We start from the raw sequence: 17,702 nt of genomic DNA, 5'->3' as shown, positions 1-17,702 counted from the left end.
TATACAATTCACATAAAGGGAGAGAAATTACTTCAGATAAAGGGTGAGAGGAAGGAAAATGGAAACACTGGGGGAGAGATAATGGGCCCAAACCTTTTAAGTACTTTGCTTTCTAAACATTCCCTGTATTTGAAATATATGCGTTTGTTTTGAAGTCATGACTTAAATAATCCCCAAAAACAATGATGTTTTTAAGATCACCCAATTTAGTCTTTCAAATATAATTTGAGTCCTTAGCATTATCTAAAGTGCTTATTAGAATGCATCAAGGAGGAAATGTTTTATTCTATTATATTTTTAATCCAAAAATGTGAGGGGACAAATTCCCTAGGAAAAGCAATACGAGATATTTAATCAATATACAGTGGGATCTCACTTAGGGAGGCAAAACTAGAGACCGCTGGAACTCAGAGGCATAATATCTATTTTTAATATTGAGTAAATATAACTAAGAAAAAAACTCTCTAAACTGCCAAATGGCAGAAAAGCTTATTTGACATGCTCTCTGCCTCTTGAGTGCTTCTACCTATGACAGATTATATAGTAGTTGCCTGTTTGCTTAACAGGAGAATGTTTACAGTCTGGCAGCCACTAAGAGCACCTTTAAACATTATCTGTGAACTAAAACACCTTCTTAAAGAAACATGTGCTTCCACCCAAACAAAGGTCCAACAGACTTTAAGGTTTCAAAAATACTTAAAATGATAAACATTATCCACTTATTAACATGCTGACTACGTATTTTAATCCTTTAATTTGGGTTTGTCATGTTAATTATGAATACCTTAAGCAAAATCATCTATTGTAAAAGTTAAAACAGAGAAAGAAAGAAGGAAAAGGAAGTCAAACCCCAAATTCTGGCTAATTGAACGTTTCTGCTTCTTAAGGGAGAGCACCCCTGAACTGTTATCACCGTGCTATTGGAGAAGCCAAATGACAGCTTAGACTAGAACAGAGACATTTCACATGCTGACTGACAATCACCAGCCCCACATAGCCTCTGCAACCAAGAGAAAGGGCTTCCTTAGGCATATATTTTTTTTTAAATGTCAATTTCAGATGTGCATTATGCCTGGACTCTTGTTTGCCACTGTTCTGATTAACTGGAGCAACAGTTGCTTGTGGCCAGGATCACCCAAACACACAATGGGCTATGACTCACCTGCAAAGCATTTCGGGGAAAATCATATACTGCCCGTACAAGTATTTTTGACTTGAAACACTTGCCTTGTGATATTTATTTACAACCTCTTGATTGCTTGCCTGTTTTTGCTATAACATGGTTTGAAAAGGGAAAGGTTTAATAAAGTTCACTCTGTGGTTGGGGGAGCATGCATAAATGCAGGCAGGGGTGCATCCCTAAGAAGAATTAAGGTAAAATCTTAGACCTCTAATGGCTCCTTGGGGAAAGTACTGAATCATTTTAAATGCCTGGGAAGTAGTAAGTACAGAAAAGATTGGGGAGCCAGATAAATAATTAGTGGGCAAAATACTTGGGCGATCCCTTAAGAAGTAACTATCCAAGAATAGGAAGGATGTTCCTGAGCCTGCCTGGTTTGGGGTGAAGATTCTAAAACTTTGCTTTACTGTGTGCCAGCGTCCCTGAGGGCAGAGTGGCCGAAGCCGAAGGGAAGGTACGGTGCGCCAATGCTCTCTGTCCACCAGTCCGTCCCTCCAGCCCACACTCCCCTTTCTAGAGCAAACGAGAAACGTTTGAGAGATTGGATGGCTGAATCCCTCACTTTCTTTCCCCTTCACACCCTGAGCTGCACTTACACCTAACTGGAAACCAGGTGACCCGCAAGGGGGAGGGAGAGGAACAGAAGGGGGGCTCCCGAATTTAGAAACGGCGCCCTAGGAACGGGTGGCCAAGGACAGCCCAGGAAAGCCGGGCTGGGAGTAGGAGGGAGAGAGCCTCTGACGACGCCTCTGCCGGTCGTCCAGTTACCGAGACAGGGAGCAGACCCGCCTCCGACCTCCCACGGAGCCTCAGCCAGGGTACCAATTCCCTAGGGGCGGCCAGCCAGCTCGTGCAACCCAGGATGATCACCTATCGTCCCAGCCCGGGGTCTCACTGCATTCCAGCCACTGCCGCGGTGAAAGGGCACACACCCCGCCCAGGTGTCCCTACCTGGTTCCTTCGTGCCCAGTATGAGGTCGGGGACTAGGGCGATCGCTCTCCACGAGAGAGCAGCCGCGGCCCACGCGCGCCCAGGGTCGCTGGGCCATCCCTCCCCATCATTCCTCAGGCCATGAAGTGCCGGGGGATGGCGAGCTTCGTCCTTTGTTCCCTCACAAAGTGGAAAGGCAGTTTTTTACAAGCCCAAACCGAGAAAGAAACCAAGGTCGTGGTATCTCCGGCAGGACGCACCCCGGATATCGGGTTATCCAAGGGCATGTGTAATCGCAGTTGCAAAAAAATCAATAGTATTTTAAACGGCAGAGACCCGGGGAAAAGGGGCGGAACATGGCCACTCATTTCATCCTCGGGAGCAGAGCTTGGCGCTCCCAGCCCGCTCTCCCCTGCACCCCCGAGTCCCGAGGTGGGGAAGAGAAAGCGCGAGGGAAAGGGGGTGGGGGCCCAGCAGCGTCACCACCCACCTGCGGCCACCGCCGAGCAGCCCCATAGCAGCAGCAGCCGCGCGCAGCTCCCCATGGCCGGGACGAGCCGGGAGGACCCGGGCCGGGCGGGTGCGCGAGGGAGCTGAGCCCTCTCGGTTGTGGGATGAAGCGCCAACAGTCCTCAGGAAGAACTGGGGCTCTTTATTTCTTCCCCCTCCTGGGGCGCCAGGCTCGGTCAGTGGGCGCCGGCTGCCGGGAGCCGCGGGCCGGGGCCGCGCCGGGCGGTGGGGTGACCCTCGCGCACCGGCCTGGAGGGACCCGGGCACCTCGGGGGCGACGGGAGCCCCCGGACCATAGCCGGCCTGGCCGCGCAGCCCCTGCGGAGCGGTCCCGCGGGCTCCTCCGCCGCTAGCCCCGGGCTCGGCGCCCGCAGCAGCCGCTGAACTTTGCGAGACCTTTCACTTCCCGGCCGCCGCCGCCGCCGCTGCCTCCTGGGCGTCCTCCTCCGCTTTTACCACCTCCTCTCGCTGCCGCGTCTCGGTCCCGTCCTTCTCCATGGGCAGTTCCATGGGATGCATTTTTATTGCACCGACACCGCGGCGCTCCGGTGCCAGCCCTCCTCCCCTTGCACCTCCACCCCTTCCTCCTGCCCGCCCCCCGCGCTCGCTTGACAGCCGGGGCGGTGCAGCCTGCGCAGCCGGGTAGCCGCCGCCGCCGCCGCCGCCGCCGCCGCCACCACCGCCGCCGCGCCCGGGGAGGGGTCTCCTGGTCCCACGGGCCGCCCCCGAAGCCTCGCTACCAGCTCGTTCCGCCCGCCTTAGCGCCCGCGGGTACGGGTCACGTCGGCCCCCAGCTTCCCTCGTGCCCCTCCCGGCGCTTGCCCTGCGTCTCCCTGCGTGACCCCCCTGGTGCCCTCCAGCACCCACAGGCCTCTTCTGGGAGCAGGCTCCCATCTTCTCCCGGAACATTCCAGAGAGCAGTTGACTCCCTCTTGATCAGGTCAGGGCATGCCAAGGGGCTTAAAAAACCGCGAAACAGGCTAGCGCCTACTTCCAACATCCCCCAGCAAAACAAACCCTCCCCTCCACTCCCCATCTCCGCCACCCCTTCTCCCGGAGTCTCACGGTCCAGGAAAGGAACCCCCAACACAGCTCCGGGTCGTGGGCTTTGGAAAGCGCACGAACTGCTAAGTGGCCTTCGCGGCTTCTCCGCTGCTTTGGTGGGGGGAGCGGTGCGGGGGAGGGCATCCGGGCTAAACAATCAATGCTTACTTTATCCGAGGTGTATCCATTTTGATGTAAAAGGTCTTCCCTAATTCAAACTCAAGGTGCTAAAAGGAAAGGGTCACAGGATTGGCTAATGGGCAGTGTAAAACATCCTTGTCTAGAGGCAGGGGCATGACAAAGAGAACTTGGTCTTTCCAAGCACTCTCACTCCATATAGAATGTGTTGTGCTATGAAACAAAAATGTTGTGAAATAAGTTACGGGGGGCAATTTAATAGCAACCAGAAGCAGCTAATTGTGGATAGGATTGCTCAGGACTTCTGCTTATGGAAGGAGATTAAATAGCACTTGAGTCTGGGACATCTGCAAGTTCCATGAAAATATAATTCTAAGCACACATCCAGGAGGATAGGCAAAAGTTAAGTAGAAGGCTGTATTGCCATGTTCATTTTGTGCCTTTGAATATTTCCCAGAAAATTAACTACATTACAGATACCATTCAGTTGTGTGTTACTGATGATGGCAATTCAGAGTTTAGGGTCTCAAGTACACATTTTTCATGACTCACCTGGGGATATATAAGAAGTTTGTGTCTCCCAAGAAGAACTGGGATGAAGTCCGCTTCATCCATTTGGGAGATATTAAAATTATTCCTCTGGCCAATACTGAGGAGTGGCAAAAGGTACGGGACAGCAGTTTTTATAACACTTTAGGAAATAAACCCTTTGAGTTTTCAAATATTGGCAGTGTTGGGGTTTTCTTCATATCTTATGGATATGCTCCCATCGAGTCACTGAAACACCTCTCCAAATTGTTCTTTTTACCAAATAAATGATAGGAAATTATAATAGCATGGCACCGATATTAACCTAATGGCCAAAGCAAATTAAAGAAAGAGCACATTTATTATTAACCTCTGAGTCTGCTGTATTGAGGCAGAACTATTCCATTTCTCATTACAGATTTCAAAAACATTTACTATCTGTGCCAATCCTGCCTGGATAAGATACTTCCTTGATTGCTCTATAACTGGTTGTTTCTTTAACAAGACATTAAGTTCCTTAATGGCAAAGTAGTCTTTCATACTTAGTTTATATAAAACATTATTATGTTTTTCTTTTTTTTTTTAAGATTCTATTTATTTATTTGACAGAAAGAGAGAGAGAGAACACAACCTGGGGAAGCAGCAGGCAGAGGGAGAGGGAGAAGCAGGCTCCCCACTGAGCAGGGAGCCCGACACGGGTGGGGCTCCATCCCAGGGCCCTGGGATCATGACCTGAGCCGAAGGCAGCTGCTTTAACCGACTCAGTATAAGATGTTTATCTTATATTCTTCATTATTCTTAGCTGAGAGCACCTGCTAGCTATATAATAAGTTTTCATTAAATATTTTTGCGTTATGTTTAAACTATTGCTATGTATAAGTACAAGATTAAGAAGAAAACCAATAAAATCAGAATGATTCCCCACATTCTAAAGGAATCTGTACATTTACACCAATACGTTCCAGGAGAGAAAAGTAGTTAGCATTCTAATCAATTTCATTTGGTTATATAGTCTAGTTATAAATTCTATTTCCATTCTGAAGAAGCTGTCCGGGGGAAGTTTATCTACATAAGGAAACTCTTGCTCAGTGATGAGTATATCACTGCCTATGATTATTTTGGAAAAATTCAGTAATGGATTCAGAATTTTCTTTTTTAATTTTATGAATTAGTAGGAAGCTTAGCAAACTTACGGAATTTCAATAACAAGTTTCCAGAAGCCACATACTTGAAAATTAAATCTAGAATACCCCCAAGAACTTGGAAGAAAGCTAAAAGGACCTTTAAGAACTAAAATAGATGGCAAAAAGTCCATGTACCAAAGACCTTATTCATGGGAGAGCTCTTCAGACGTTCATTTAAATTATTCATGCGATGTTAATAAGTTTGGTTATGCTGTTTTCCTAGACCACAACATATTAGAAGTAACAAATTAGAATGAAGTGGGATGACATTTTCCTATTTGAACTTGTTGACAGAACTATAAAAAGTAGCCATAAGGACAAAAAAACCACACAGCAGTCTGAGTGAGGCCTTTTAGTGAAGAGGCGAAGCACCAAAAGACTGAAAAGGTGTCACTCTGTTATAACTTATCACAGTGAGTGAGGTTCCTAATGGAATATAGGATATTCAGCATCAGAGGGGACCTTAGGGATCTTTGAGCCCAACTTCTCACCCCATAAGAAACCTCTCCACAAAAATTTCTGTCCAATAGTCATCCAGTTTCTGTTCTAGAAATCTCAGTAAACAAAATCCTCAAAGGCAGCCCTTTTCATTTTTGGTAGAGTTTTATTTAACTGTGACATCTCTCTTCTTACAATTCTACCTATGTTTATAGTTTACTTTTCTGCGACTATGCAGAGTAGGTCCAATATCTTTTCTGATAGGTATTCAGAGATTTGAAGTCACATTTTATTGCTCCGCTTAACTATTCTCTTCCGCAAGTGTTCGTTTAATTGTCCATATGGCTTGATTTCTACAGCTTCCACCACCTTAGTCACCCCCTTTCAGATATACTACAGTTTATCAATGTTGTTCTTCTACTATGCATCCAGGACTCAAGTCCAGGTTTATCTGGATTGGTGTAGAATAAGAACTAGTAGTTCCCTTAACTTAGGTCTAGGGCTTATATTTCTGTAGCTTAAAAATGCATTAGCAGCTTTGTGGTGTTGGCTGATATTATCCTTGAAGCAAATTATATGGATGAAGGGTCATTGATAAAAGATAAAATACATTTTGTTTAATCAGAAGGAAAGAGTTCTATTAATTACCTACATTGCAGGTAGTAAGCATTCAATAAATATTAATTAAAAGAATTAATTAATTAATTTAAAGAAAAAATCAACAAGTTCAAATAGGAAAATTGGAAAAATGGCTAAAAATTTAAAAAGAAACTGTTAGTCCTGAATGGGATAAATATCTATTTTCTGAAAAAAACAATCACTTCTATGGAAAAATTTGATTCTTCAACAACACTGTATACATGTGGTATTACTATACATTTCCAAGGAAAGAAAGAACTTTGCAATAGTGATATTTTTAGGATACCTAGTATCTTTCCTCATTGAACTATAAACATGATCTCATTTATCCTTGAAGCATCAAGGTGTGGGAGGGAACAGGAATAGTTGCATGCATTTACAGAGAGAGAAAGTGATGTGAAAGATGTAAGTGCCAAATTTAGATCATCCAGTAAATATACACTGGAGATCGGACATGGGTTTTCAGATTTAAAAAAAAAATTTTTTTTTTTTTAAGATTTTATTTATTTGACAGAGAGAGACGCAGCAAGAGAGGGAACACAAGCAGGGGGAGTGGAGAGGGAGAAGCAAGCTTCCCGCTGAGCAGAGAGCCCAATGCGGGGCTTGATCCCAGGATCCTGGGATCATGACCTGAGCCGAAGGCAGACGCTTAATGACTGAGCCACCCAGGCACCCCTTTCAGATTTTTTTTAAAGAAATCATTGTTTATCCATCAATTTTCCGTGAATACGATCTTATCTCTCTTGGACCTAGAAGACTGTTGGGAGAAAATTAAATGGAGAATTATTTCCATTGAAATAAGCCTGTATTTTGTTTCCTACCTAGGTCTATGCCCTTTAAAAACATCATCTTGGGAATTTCCTTAAGCTTTAATCCAAGCCTCCTGTGCTTCCTGGCTACAGCAGCTCATTCCTAGGAAGGGAGTGAGAGCCTTTGAAACTACATGTGCTCTTCGAGGAAGGTAAGCAGTAGTTTTCTTAAAAAAAAAAAAAAAAAAAAAAAAAAGGCACGCATGCTCTCTCATGTTTAAATTAATTATATGGAGCCTAGAAAGTTCAAACAAACAAGAACAGTGTTGTTGTTACAGAGATAGCTACCCTGGACAGCACTGCATTGACACAAATTTTAAATACTTTTTCCTCTAAATAGCTCTTAACTAAAACTTTCCATACACACTGCTATTCCTAACAGTGATAAAGAGATGCTCAGAGACAAATTACTGTTCTTTTAAATGTAAGAAAATAGACAAAGCAACAATGACTAAAGGCTGCATGAGGATGAAAGAAGAGTGAACAATATGGGTGATTCCTTTTATTTATTCGTGTCTTCTGTGTAATGGTGTAGTGGTTAGGAGCATGGACTGGCCTGATGCCCCAGGTGTGAGCCGGCTCACACAGCTAGTAGTTGTGTGACTACGGGCAATGATAAATAAATAACCCGTCCGTGCAACCATTTCTTCATCTGCCCTATGGGAATAACAGTAGCACCTAATAAGATTATTGTTAATATGAAACGAGCTAATATTTATGAAGTAGTAGACAAGAGCAAGACCCAGGAAGCACTTTAAGTTTTCTTAAGTACATACAATAGTAAAACACAAATCCATCATGTACATGCAATCTCTTTTGACCTGCCCTGGAATTTTATCTTCAAGTTATATAGAGATATTTAATAGGCAGAAGCTAAATCGTTGCCCTGGCTTAATTTTAAATGTTGCATCACGTCTATGAAAGCATCACACAGGAAATGAAATTATGAGGCAACCGATCTTCTCTAGCTGGAAGGAGAAGGACCTTAGCATTGATGGAGCAGCTAAAATTTTCAGGCACAGTGTGGAGTACGTTACAATTCTCACAACTCGCTAAGGTTAAGTTGTCAACTCTTTGATGGGGAAACTGAAGGTCAGAGAAGTTAGATGCCTGAGCCAGGTCACAGAGCTAAGTAAGCAAACCAGTTAGGATTTGAAGTCTGGTGTGTCTGATTTTAAGTGGGGTCTTCTTCATTGCCTTTTTTGAGAGAAGTGGCAGAGCTAGGCAGTTAAAAGAAAGGATCAAAACTTCTTCATTGTTTAAAGTACTCCTAGAATGTTTTCTATTTCGACAATCACAGTTTATTGACCCCCAACTACCTGCTTATTTCCAAATCTCACTTAGGAGATTCAGGGCTATATATCCAACTGTCAATGGACAGTTCTACTTAAGACACCTCAAATTCAACACATTCAAAACTAAAGTCATCATTTTTCTGCCCTAACTTATGTTATTCCTCCTATATTCCCTATCCTATAGAATGTCACGATGACTATTCACCTACTAGATCAACACAAAAAGAGTAGCATTTTTCAGACTTCTGCAGAACACTCATGTTACAGTGAGATACACTAAATATTGTGAGGGAGAAGAGTTCTGTTGTCAAATAATCTTAACAGTAAATTAGAGTTAAATAGGACTTCTCAGCATCTTTAAGATGCTAAGCTCATTTCAAATCTCCAAGAAATGGGGGCGCCTGGGTGGCTCAGTCATTTAAGGGGCTGCCTTTGGCTCAGGTCATGATCCTGGGGTCGTGGGATCTGGAATGGAGTCCCACATCGGGCTCCCTGCTCAGCAGGGAGTCTGCTTCTCCCTCTCCCTCTGTCCCCTGCCCCCGCTAGTGCTCTTTCCCTCTCTCTCTCTCTCTCAAATAAATAAATAAAATCTTTAAAACAATCTCCAAGAAATGGATATGATATGATATTAGATAGGATTACATTCAGTTGCATGAACCCAACTCAGTAGATTAACCAAACTAAGATTGATTTTCTTCTCATGATAAAAGGTATACAAGGAGGTATACAGCCCAAGACAAGTACGAGTGCTCAAGAAAGTCATCAGGACTTGCACAGTTTTCTTCCTTATGGTCGAAAGATATCTGCTCTACCCCTGGGACTTGTGTCCACATTGTAGGCAAGACAGACGGAAAAAAAGATATAGGCCAGCTAAGTCTGCTTTCCCAGCAACCTTGCATACCTGCTTATATCTAATTGTCCAGAACTGGGTTATGTGGCTTCTCCAGACCATAAGGAAGTCTGGGTAGATGAGTATTTTAATTTGGCTTGTTGCCACCCTTAACAAAATCAGGCTCCTATTAGAAAGAATAGGAGTTTAAATACTAAGTACACAATTAGCTGTATATGTCATCAAAAGTTAGCAATTTCACCCATGTATTTGCCCCAAGCACTTATTAACATATCCTGTGGCTGCCCATCACTGACAGAGGGTATTCATGTTGCTTGCTTGGCACCCGGACCTTCTGTGATGTATTAGCTCCCTGCAACAGGCTCTCTAGCGCCACCCACAGTGAACTACCTGCCATCTCTGAGATGCACAACAGTGCTCCATGTCCCTTACTTGGGCACACCTTCTGCCTTTGCCTCCTGTTCTCTCCTCCTTCTGGCTAACTCTGGCAGGTCCTCAGAAATTCAGTTAAACTGCTGTCATACCTCCTTTTTTGCTCTCTACCCTTCCAACTGGGTTAGTTGTCTCCCTATCCTCCCCTGCATTACTGTATTATCCTCAACTAAATTTTTTTCCCCTTATATATTGAGTGGAAGGAAAAAAAAAAAAAAGCCCTGGAAGCACAATTGTATTTATGCTTTAATTATAGCTATAGGAAATATACACATGAAAAAGGCATGGAATAGATCAAAATGTTAGAGATGATTGGTTCTCTGGCTTTGAAACTTTTAGCAACACTATATAATTGTTATGATTCCATTTTTATTTCAAAAATAGAACAACTTAAGGCAGAATATGATAAAGCAGGACATGAAGAGTGGCGTATAAATTAGGCAGTTAGCAGCAGGTGGAACACCGTGGGCTCAGGGGGTGAGAAGAGCCACGTGGAGGATGTGGACTAAGCTGGGTCCTAACAATTGGATAGATTTGGATGGATGTGGTGGCAGGTGTGGGCAAGCCTCGTTGGTGATTGGCACATAACTGCACAGGCCACACCTATATGTTCACAATATACAAAGTACCTCCTGGACAGTGAGTAGCATCCAACAAGGGAAGGGATTCATGGGGATCAGTGGGAGATGGGGAGGAAAGAGTAGATTAAGACCAAACAGTTAAAGGCTTTGGTGAGTCAGGCTGATTTGTTTTGGGAAATTACATTATAGTTGTCATTATCTGGATATGGCATATAATAGGTTAGAAAAGAGAGGGCCTAGAAGAGGAGTGAAGGGCTACTCTATGACAAGAGCTGGGTTGAAACCAAGGTGGTGCTGGGAAAGTGGAAGAAAAGAGAGATTGAGGAAGAAACAAAATATGAAGAATTGACAGGACTTTGTAACCATTTGATGGTAGAGTTGGCAGAAGAAGTTAAGAATGCCTTGGTGGGAAATCAGAGGGGGAGACGAACCATGAGAGACTATGGACTCTGAGAAACAACTGAGGGTTCTAGAGGGGAGGGGGGTGGGGGGATGGGTTAGCCTGGTGATGGGTATTAAAGAGGGCATGTAATGAATGGAGCACTGGGTGTTATACGCAAACAATGAATCATGGAACACTACATCAAAAACTAATGATGTAATGTATGGTGATTAACATAACATAAAAAAAAAAGAATGCCTTGGTGGCTCTGAATCTGGTTAGTTGAAAAAAATGATAGTTTCTTTTTCAGAAATAGGAGAATGAAGAAATGTAGCTAGTCTGGGAGGTGGGACGATAGGAGATGGCCAACTGCTTTGTGAAAAAGTTGATTTAGAGAGAATGGCAGGCCAGTCACGTCCAGCAGTTAACCTGGCTTTGGAGCTTAGCAGAGCGAGTCAAGTCTCCAGATACAGGTGTAGGAATCATTTACATAAAGATACAGTTGAAACAATAAACAGAAAAGAAATCCCCAAGAGAAGCAGAATATCTTAAGAACATTTACCATCAGCATTATAACTTCAGATAATTTGTAATTATCATGATAAAACATTAGTGTAGGAAAGATCTTGGAAGTTATTTAAGCCAATCTCCTTTTTCAACATGGAAAAAACTGAGGACCATTGAGATTATACATTTAAAACCTAAAGCCTATTTACAGTAGACTCCAGGGTATTCAAAGTTATACAGCTAGTTAGGATTAATGACTGAATTGGGATTGAGCTTTCTCTTTGCCCAGTGACTCTTACATCAGCAATCAAGAACACATAGATTCTACTAAATTTTTCTGGCTCTTTAGCTTAAAATCAAAGAAACTATTATACAAATATTAGAAAACCATTTTTAAAAAGTCCACAATTTCCTCCATATGAGACTTCTTACTCCGGGGAAACAAACTGAGAAGGTTGCAGAAAGGGAGGTGGGTGGGGGGATGGTTTAACTGGGTGATGGGCATTAAGGAGGGCATGTGATGTGATGAGCACAGGGTGTTATACACAACTGATGAATCATTGAACATTATATCAAAAACCAATGATGTACTATACCTTGGCTAATTGAATTTAAATAAAAAAAGAAAAAAGCCCACAATTTCCTAAAGGAGCAATATGATTAAAAAAAAAAACAAAAAAAACCTTTGTCTATAGGTGGGATTTCAAAATAAATAATCTAGGACAATGTATTCAAGCTGCTATTTAAGCTAGCTATGCTTCTGGTTTGATTTCAACTATAGGTCTTAATTTCCCTGGATATTTATTTCCCTTAATTTCCCTGAATTATGCTGCAATTTCAAACATAAACATGTTTCTGGAAATTTTTATTTCAAATCTCACAAGATTACAATGCAATTTAGAAGGCAAATCTATGACACCATCTGCTTTAACCCTAAATTCAGTATAATGGACCTTACCTTATTATTTTTTTTTAAAGATTTTATTTATTTATTTTTGAGAGAGAGAGAATGAGAGACAGAGAGTATGAGAGGGAGGAGGGTCAGAGGGAGAAGCAGACTCCCTGCCGAGCAGGAAGCCCAATGCGGGACTCGATCCCGGGACTCCAAGATCATGACCTGAGCCGAAGGCAGTCGCTTAACCAACTGAGCCACCCAGGCGCCCTGGACCTTACCTTAGAAAAGAGATTCAGTTACTAGGAAAATCAGAAGAACTTCATTATGCAATGTCTAATCATAACAACATCTTTGGAGCTCAAGGTAATAGCTTCTGGGTATTAATGCCTTTTTTAAAGATTTTATTTATTTATTTATTTGAGAGAGAGCACAAAGTAAGAGAGAGCGAGAACACGATTGGGGAGAGAGGCAGAGGGAAAGGGGTAAAGGGGCAGAGGGAGAGGGAGAAGCAAACTCCCTGCTAAGCAGGGATCCTGACTTGGGGCTCAGTCCCAGGACCCTGAGATCATGACCTGAGCTAAAGGCAGATGATTAACCAATTGAGCCACCCAGATGCCCCGGTATTAATGCCTTTTAAAAACCTGCAAATAAGTGGTAAAAGACGTTGCAAGTCCATAGACAGCCAAGGTTACAATAAAAAGTTCATTTATGTTCCTGCAAAATCCAAAATAACACCTCCAATGTTCTACCTTAAATCTTCCCTATTTATAAATGTTATCTACTCACAGAAATATTCCCTATTAAATTTGAGGAATTAGAACCTTAAAGCCAAAGTTAATACAAAAGTAATATAAAAATATTCATTATTCTGGTGAAGTCCAAGCACTTTTTCATGCATGCAGTTAATCTCTATAACATAACTATAGAAGATTTCTTCATCATGAAGGACAGTACATCATTTTTCCACTTTCTTCCCTCCTTTAGGAATGTTTGAGTAAATGCAAGTTTTATTGCAAGCAGAAAAGATGGAATCTTCTTTAAAAATTACTAATTATTTTTAGGATACATGATATTCCTATTATGGACAGAATTCTGTTTTGGGTAATAAAAACATAGAGAAGGGGAAGCTGGGTGGCTCAGTCAGTTGAGTGGCTGACTCTTGGTTTCAGCTCAGGTCATGATCTCAGGATGCTGAGATTGAGCCCTGCTTCGGCCTCCACACTCACTGGGGGGCGGGGGGAGTCTGCTTGAGGATTCTCTCTCTCTCCCTCTCTCTGTGCCCCTCCCCACTCTCTCCCTCTGAAATAGATAAATAAACCTTTAAAAAAAAGCTATAGAGAACTGCATTAACACTGTTTAAACAACATTGAAATTTATATTAAAAAGAATCCTGAAGCATCAGGGGATCTCTCGGTCTACTAATGACCCTATAAGAAATTTGTTCTGTGGAACTATCATATTCTCTGGCCTCCCATCCAGCCAGCAGGGGAAAAGAAGGAAGTACAGATTACTATCTCCTACTCTGAAAAAACAAAACAAAATAAAACCTGCAGACTTGAGGTAATAAGTAGCTAAAGCCAGTAGCTTCAAATTCTTTTCTCAATCTCACTGGTGTGGCCCTGGGTATACCAATTTTAAATACACAGAGTCAAATACACTTAAGGTTTCCTAGTGTATCTTTTCTTTCTTTTGTTTTCTTTTTCTTTTTTTTTTTTTTTGTACACAAAAGGATATTCATTTGCCCCTTTATGGACTCAAAATATCTTGCAATCAGTAAATAAATGTCTTGAATATGTATATTATCCAAAGGGATAAGTAGAGTTGTATATAGAAGTAAACCCCCCTACGCAAATGTGGATGAACTTGAAATCTTGACAGGACTTTTTTCCGCACTTTTCTAACCAAACTTCTAACTATAGAAGATTTCATCATCATGAAGGACAGTACATCATTTTTCCACTTTCTTCCCTCCTTTAGGAATGTTTGAGTAAATGCAAGTTTTATTGCAAGCAGAGAAGATGGAATCTTCTTTAAAAATTATTAATTATTTTTAGGATACATGATATTCCTATCATGGACAGAATTCTGGTTTTGGTAATAAAAACATAGAGAAGGGGAAGCTGGGTGGCTCAGTCAGTTGAGTGGCTGACTCTTGGTTTCAGCTCAGGTCATGATCTCAGGATGCTGAGATTGAGCCCTGCTTCGGCCTCCACACTCACGGGGGGTTGCATTTACTGGGGACTCAATGTGTGGCAGGCTTGTGCTAAACACTCTACATACATTCTCTTCAATCCTCAGAGTCACCTAGGAAGAGACCTTCAATCATCATCCTCACTTTACAAATGAGAATTGAGACTCACAGCAGAACCAAGACCATACCCCAACCCACAGATCTCCAAAACTCATGAGCAAAACCACCATGTCCATCAGGGGTCTTTGGGAAATACAGAAAAGCAGCAAGAAGGGCAAATCCATCATCCCAAGAAACTAGTTTTCATGTTGGCACATTTTTTCTGATCTTATTTCTAGCCATACAATTTTTGTTCCATACTCTTTTTCACTTATTGTTGTTAAGTTATTAGAAATTCTCCCAAAATATCAATTTTCATGATCACATACTGTTCCAGTGAGTGCATATACCTTGTTCTACTTAATGCTGCATCTATTTGGACACTTGGGCTATTTTCAAATTTTTGCTATTTTAAATAATACTTTTATAAATATCTTTGTGAATTATTTCTTTATATTCATTAAAATGGAAATACTAGGACAAAGAAAATGTATGTTTAAAGCCACATTGCCAGATTTCTTTTTCAAAAAGTTTGTACTAGGGCTACCTGGGTGGCTCAGTCTGTTAAGTGTCCAACTCTTAGTTTCAGCTCAGGTTATGATCTCAGGGTCCTGAAATCGACCCCTACTTGGGCTCCACACTCAGCTCAGAGTCTGCTTGTTCCTCTCCCTCTGCTCCTCTCCCTGTTTTCTCTCTCTCTCTCTCTCTCCCTCATAAAAAATAATATCTTAAAAAAAAAAAGTTGCACTAATATATTGGGCCTGTTTCATCTCATCCATATCAGAACTCAATATTATATTTTAGAAATACAAATTACCTAATTCAGTATGTGAAAAGTGGTATTTTAAAATTTGCATTCCTTTGATTGGATTGTATGTAAAATTGAAAATGTTTTCTGTGCTTGCTAATCAGTTTTATTTCACTGTTCTCACTAGTTTCCTAAGGTGGAAGCTTACCTTTTGATTTTAGATCTTTCTTCTTTTCTAACATACACATTTAATGCTATAAATTTACTTCTAAGCAGACTGATTTTGCTCTGTCCCACAAATTTTGATAAACTGTACTTTTATTTTTCTTTAATTCAAAATATTTTAAATTTCTCTTGAGATTTCTTCTTTGGCTCATGGGTTATTTAGAGGTATATTGTTTAATTTCCAGATATTTGGAAGTTTTCTAGCTAACCTTTTGTTATTTATTTCTAGCTTAATTCCATTGTGGTACAAGAATGTACTTTGTATGATTCCTGTTCTTTTAAATTTGTTAAGATATATTTTATGACCCAGATGTGGTCTATCTTGCGTATTCTGCTATGGTTGGTTGGAGTATTCTATAAATGTCAACTCAATTAAACTGATCTGTTCAAGTCATCTATATTCTTACGTTTTCACCTTTTTCAAATTATAGTCATTTTTAGCAACCAGTGAACAAGACAACAGAAAAGTAAATAAAAAGCTAAATTATACTTAAAGCTTATATGGTAGGAAACAGATTTCCATATACGCTTTTCATGAAGTTTCTAGTTTTTGTCTATTACCTCTTTCTAACAATGAAAAGGATGTATGAGAGGAAAAGCTGGGTGAGGGAGTGAGCCAGAAACACAGAAGAAAAAGTCACGTCACTAGTCTGAGATTTTTCCATATTGTGAATGATGCTCTCATGCCTATTGAAAAAAAAAAGCTTATTGCCAAGGATTTTACCTTTAAAAAAAAAAGATTTTATTTATTCATTTGAGAGAGAGAGAGTGCACAAGTGCATGGGGAGGGGAAGTGAGGGGAGGGGAGGAGCAGAGGGAGAGGGATAAGCAGACTCCACACTGAGCATGGGGCCCCATGTGGGACTTGATCCCACGACCCTGAGATCATGATCTGAGCCAAAACCAAGAGTCGGACACCCAACTGACTGAGCCACCCAGGTGCCCCACCAAGGATTTTATCTTTATCAGTCTTCTTGAGAATTGATAGTTTTTGGTGAAAAAAGTAACAATGTAACACTTAAAAAAGAGCGTCTGTAATCTTGTGTTTTGAACTGAGCCTGTCTTCACTGTAAAATACCACAAACTCATGGTTGTAAAGTTGGAAAGTACTGCAGTACAGAAAGTTCAGCTGATTACATAGTATTTCAGCTTTAAGGGCTCTGCTTCAAAAGCAATCAGACTATTTGGAAAATCTTTTTCATAACAAATGTGTTCTTCTTTTAAAATGTAAACACTGAGCCAATCTTAGAAGCAAACATTGACTGCATATTTATGTCAAGTCAGTTTTTGTAAGTATTTTAGTTACAACAATGCAAAAACGTGAAGCATAGGTTTACTTTTTAACTCCAACCCTGTTCAAAGATCACTTATTGGCCTCTGAAGGAACAGGTGGTATGTCTGTTATAGTTTAACAAGTGGCCTTTCAGTGAGGTATAGTCATTCAGGTACCTCTGGATGCTTTGGATGCTCTCATGTGTGGCAGGGTGCACTTGCTAAAAACATCCCCCCCCCAAATCTGGAAACCTAGATTCTGTATCTTAGGCATGGGGCATGTATTCCAGACTTCCCTTTTGAGTCATAAATGAAAAATGCCATCTTGCAACTGAGACAGCAATTCCTTTGCCAAGAAATCACATTCTTAATTTCTTAATATTGACATAAATGTTCCAGTCCTTGGTAAATCAGATAGCTTTCTGTTTGCAGTATATATCTGAGCATTTCATCCTTTTGATAACAAAGTTTACATGAATATTTTTTCTATTAGAGGTACTGTTAATTATATTAAGCTCCCCAAAGAATTTCAGATTCACCTCAAATACCAGCAACTCGATTCTGTTCTACTACTCACATTTGTTGGGTTGGGTTGAAGTGGAATTATCTTATGTTTATAGCTAATTTTAGGAATGTTTACATCTTTAGGAAATGGAATTCACATTTTTATGAACATGGTATAATTCTCCATGTATTAGGTCCTCTTTTAGACATTTCAATAGAATTTTGTAATTTTCTTCATAAAAATTTTGCCAATTTTTTGTTAGACTCACTCTTAGACACTATTTTGTTTGTATAAATGATATCTTTTTTAAGTGGTATTT

At 41.2% G+C, this 17,702-nt stretch overlaps 1 protein-coding gene and 1 long non-coding RNA gene across 12 annotated transcripts in view; one reads left to right on the top strand and one right to left on the bottom strand.

The window, feature by feature from the left end:
- The window catches only part of NTN4 (netrin 4), a 127,983-nt gene extending 124,878 nt beyond the window's left edge, over positions 1–3,105 (bottom strand). For 5 of the 11 annotated variants that reach the window (XR_010411387.1, XR_010411386.1, XM_064590770.1 and 2 more), the window contains exon 1: positions 2,602–3,102. Coding sequence is in view for 8 of the 11 variants with exons in the window: in XM_064590770.1 (XP_064446840.1) it covers positions 2,602–2,656 (55 nt within the window). In the remaining 3 variants the exon portion in view is untranslated. Of the gene's footprint in view, positions 1–2,131; positions 2,284–2,601 lie in introns of those variants that run through there. The other 6 variants (XM_064590773.1, XM_064590771.1, XM_064590772.1 and 3 more) reach the window with 4 other exon arrangements.
- Positions 3,106–3,187: 82 nt separating this feature from the next.
- LOC135364399 (uncharacterized) lies at positions 3,188–16,400 on the top strand. The gene is made up of 3 exons (XR_010411388.1): positions 3,188–3,392; positions 7,418–7,553; positions 14,642–16,400. It is a non-coding gene; the product is annotated as an uncharacterized LOC135364399 (long non-coding RNA).
- Positions 16,401–17,702: the final 1,302 nt, after the last annotated feature.

The sequence above is a fragment of the Mirounga angustirostris genome, unplaced genomic scaffold (genome assembly GCF_029215605.1).
Source record: "Mirounga angustirostris isolate CCGP_5_RB_7025 unplaced genomic scaffold, mMirAng1.0.hap1 SCAF_5, whole genome shotgun sequence".
In the NCBI taxonomy this organism is placed as follows: Eukaryota; Metazoa; Chordata; class Mammalia; order Carnivora; family Phocidae; genus Mirounga; species Mirounga angustirostris.
Note: the sequence above shows the minus strand (reverse complement) of the source record. Positions and strands in the feature narration are given on the sequence as shown.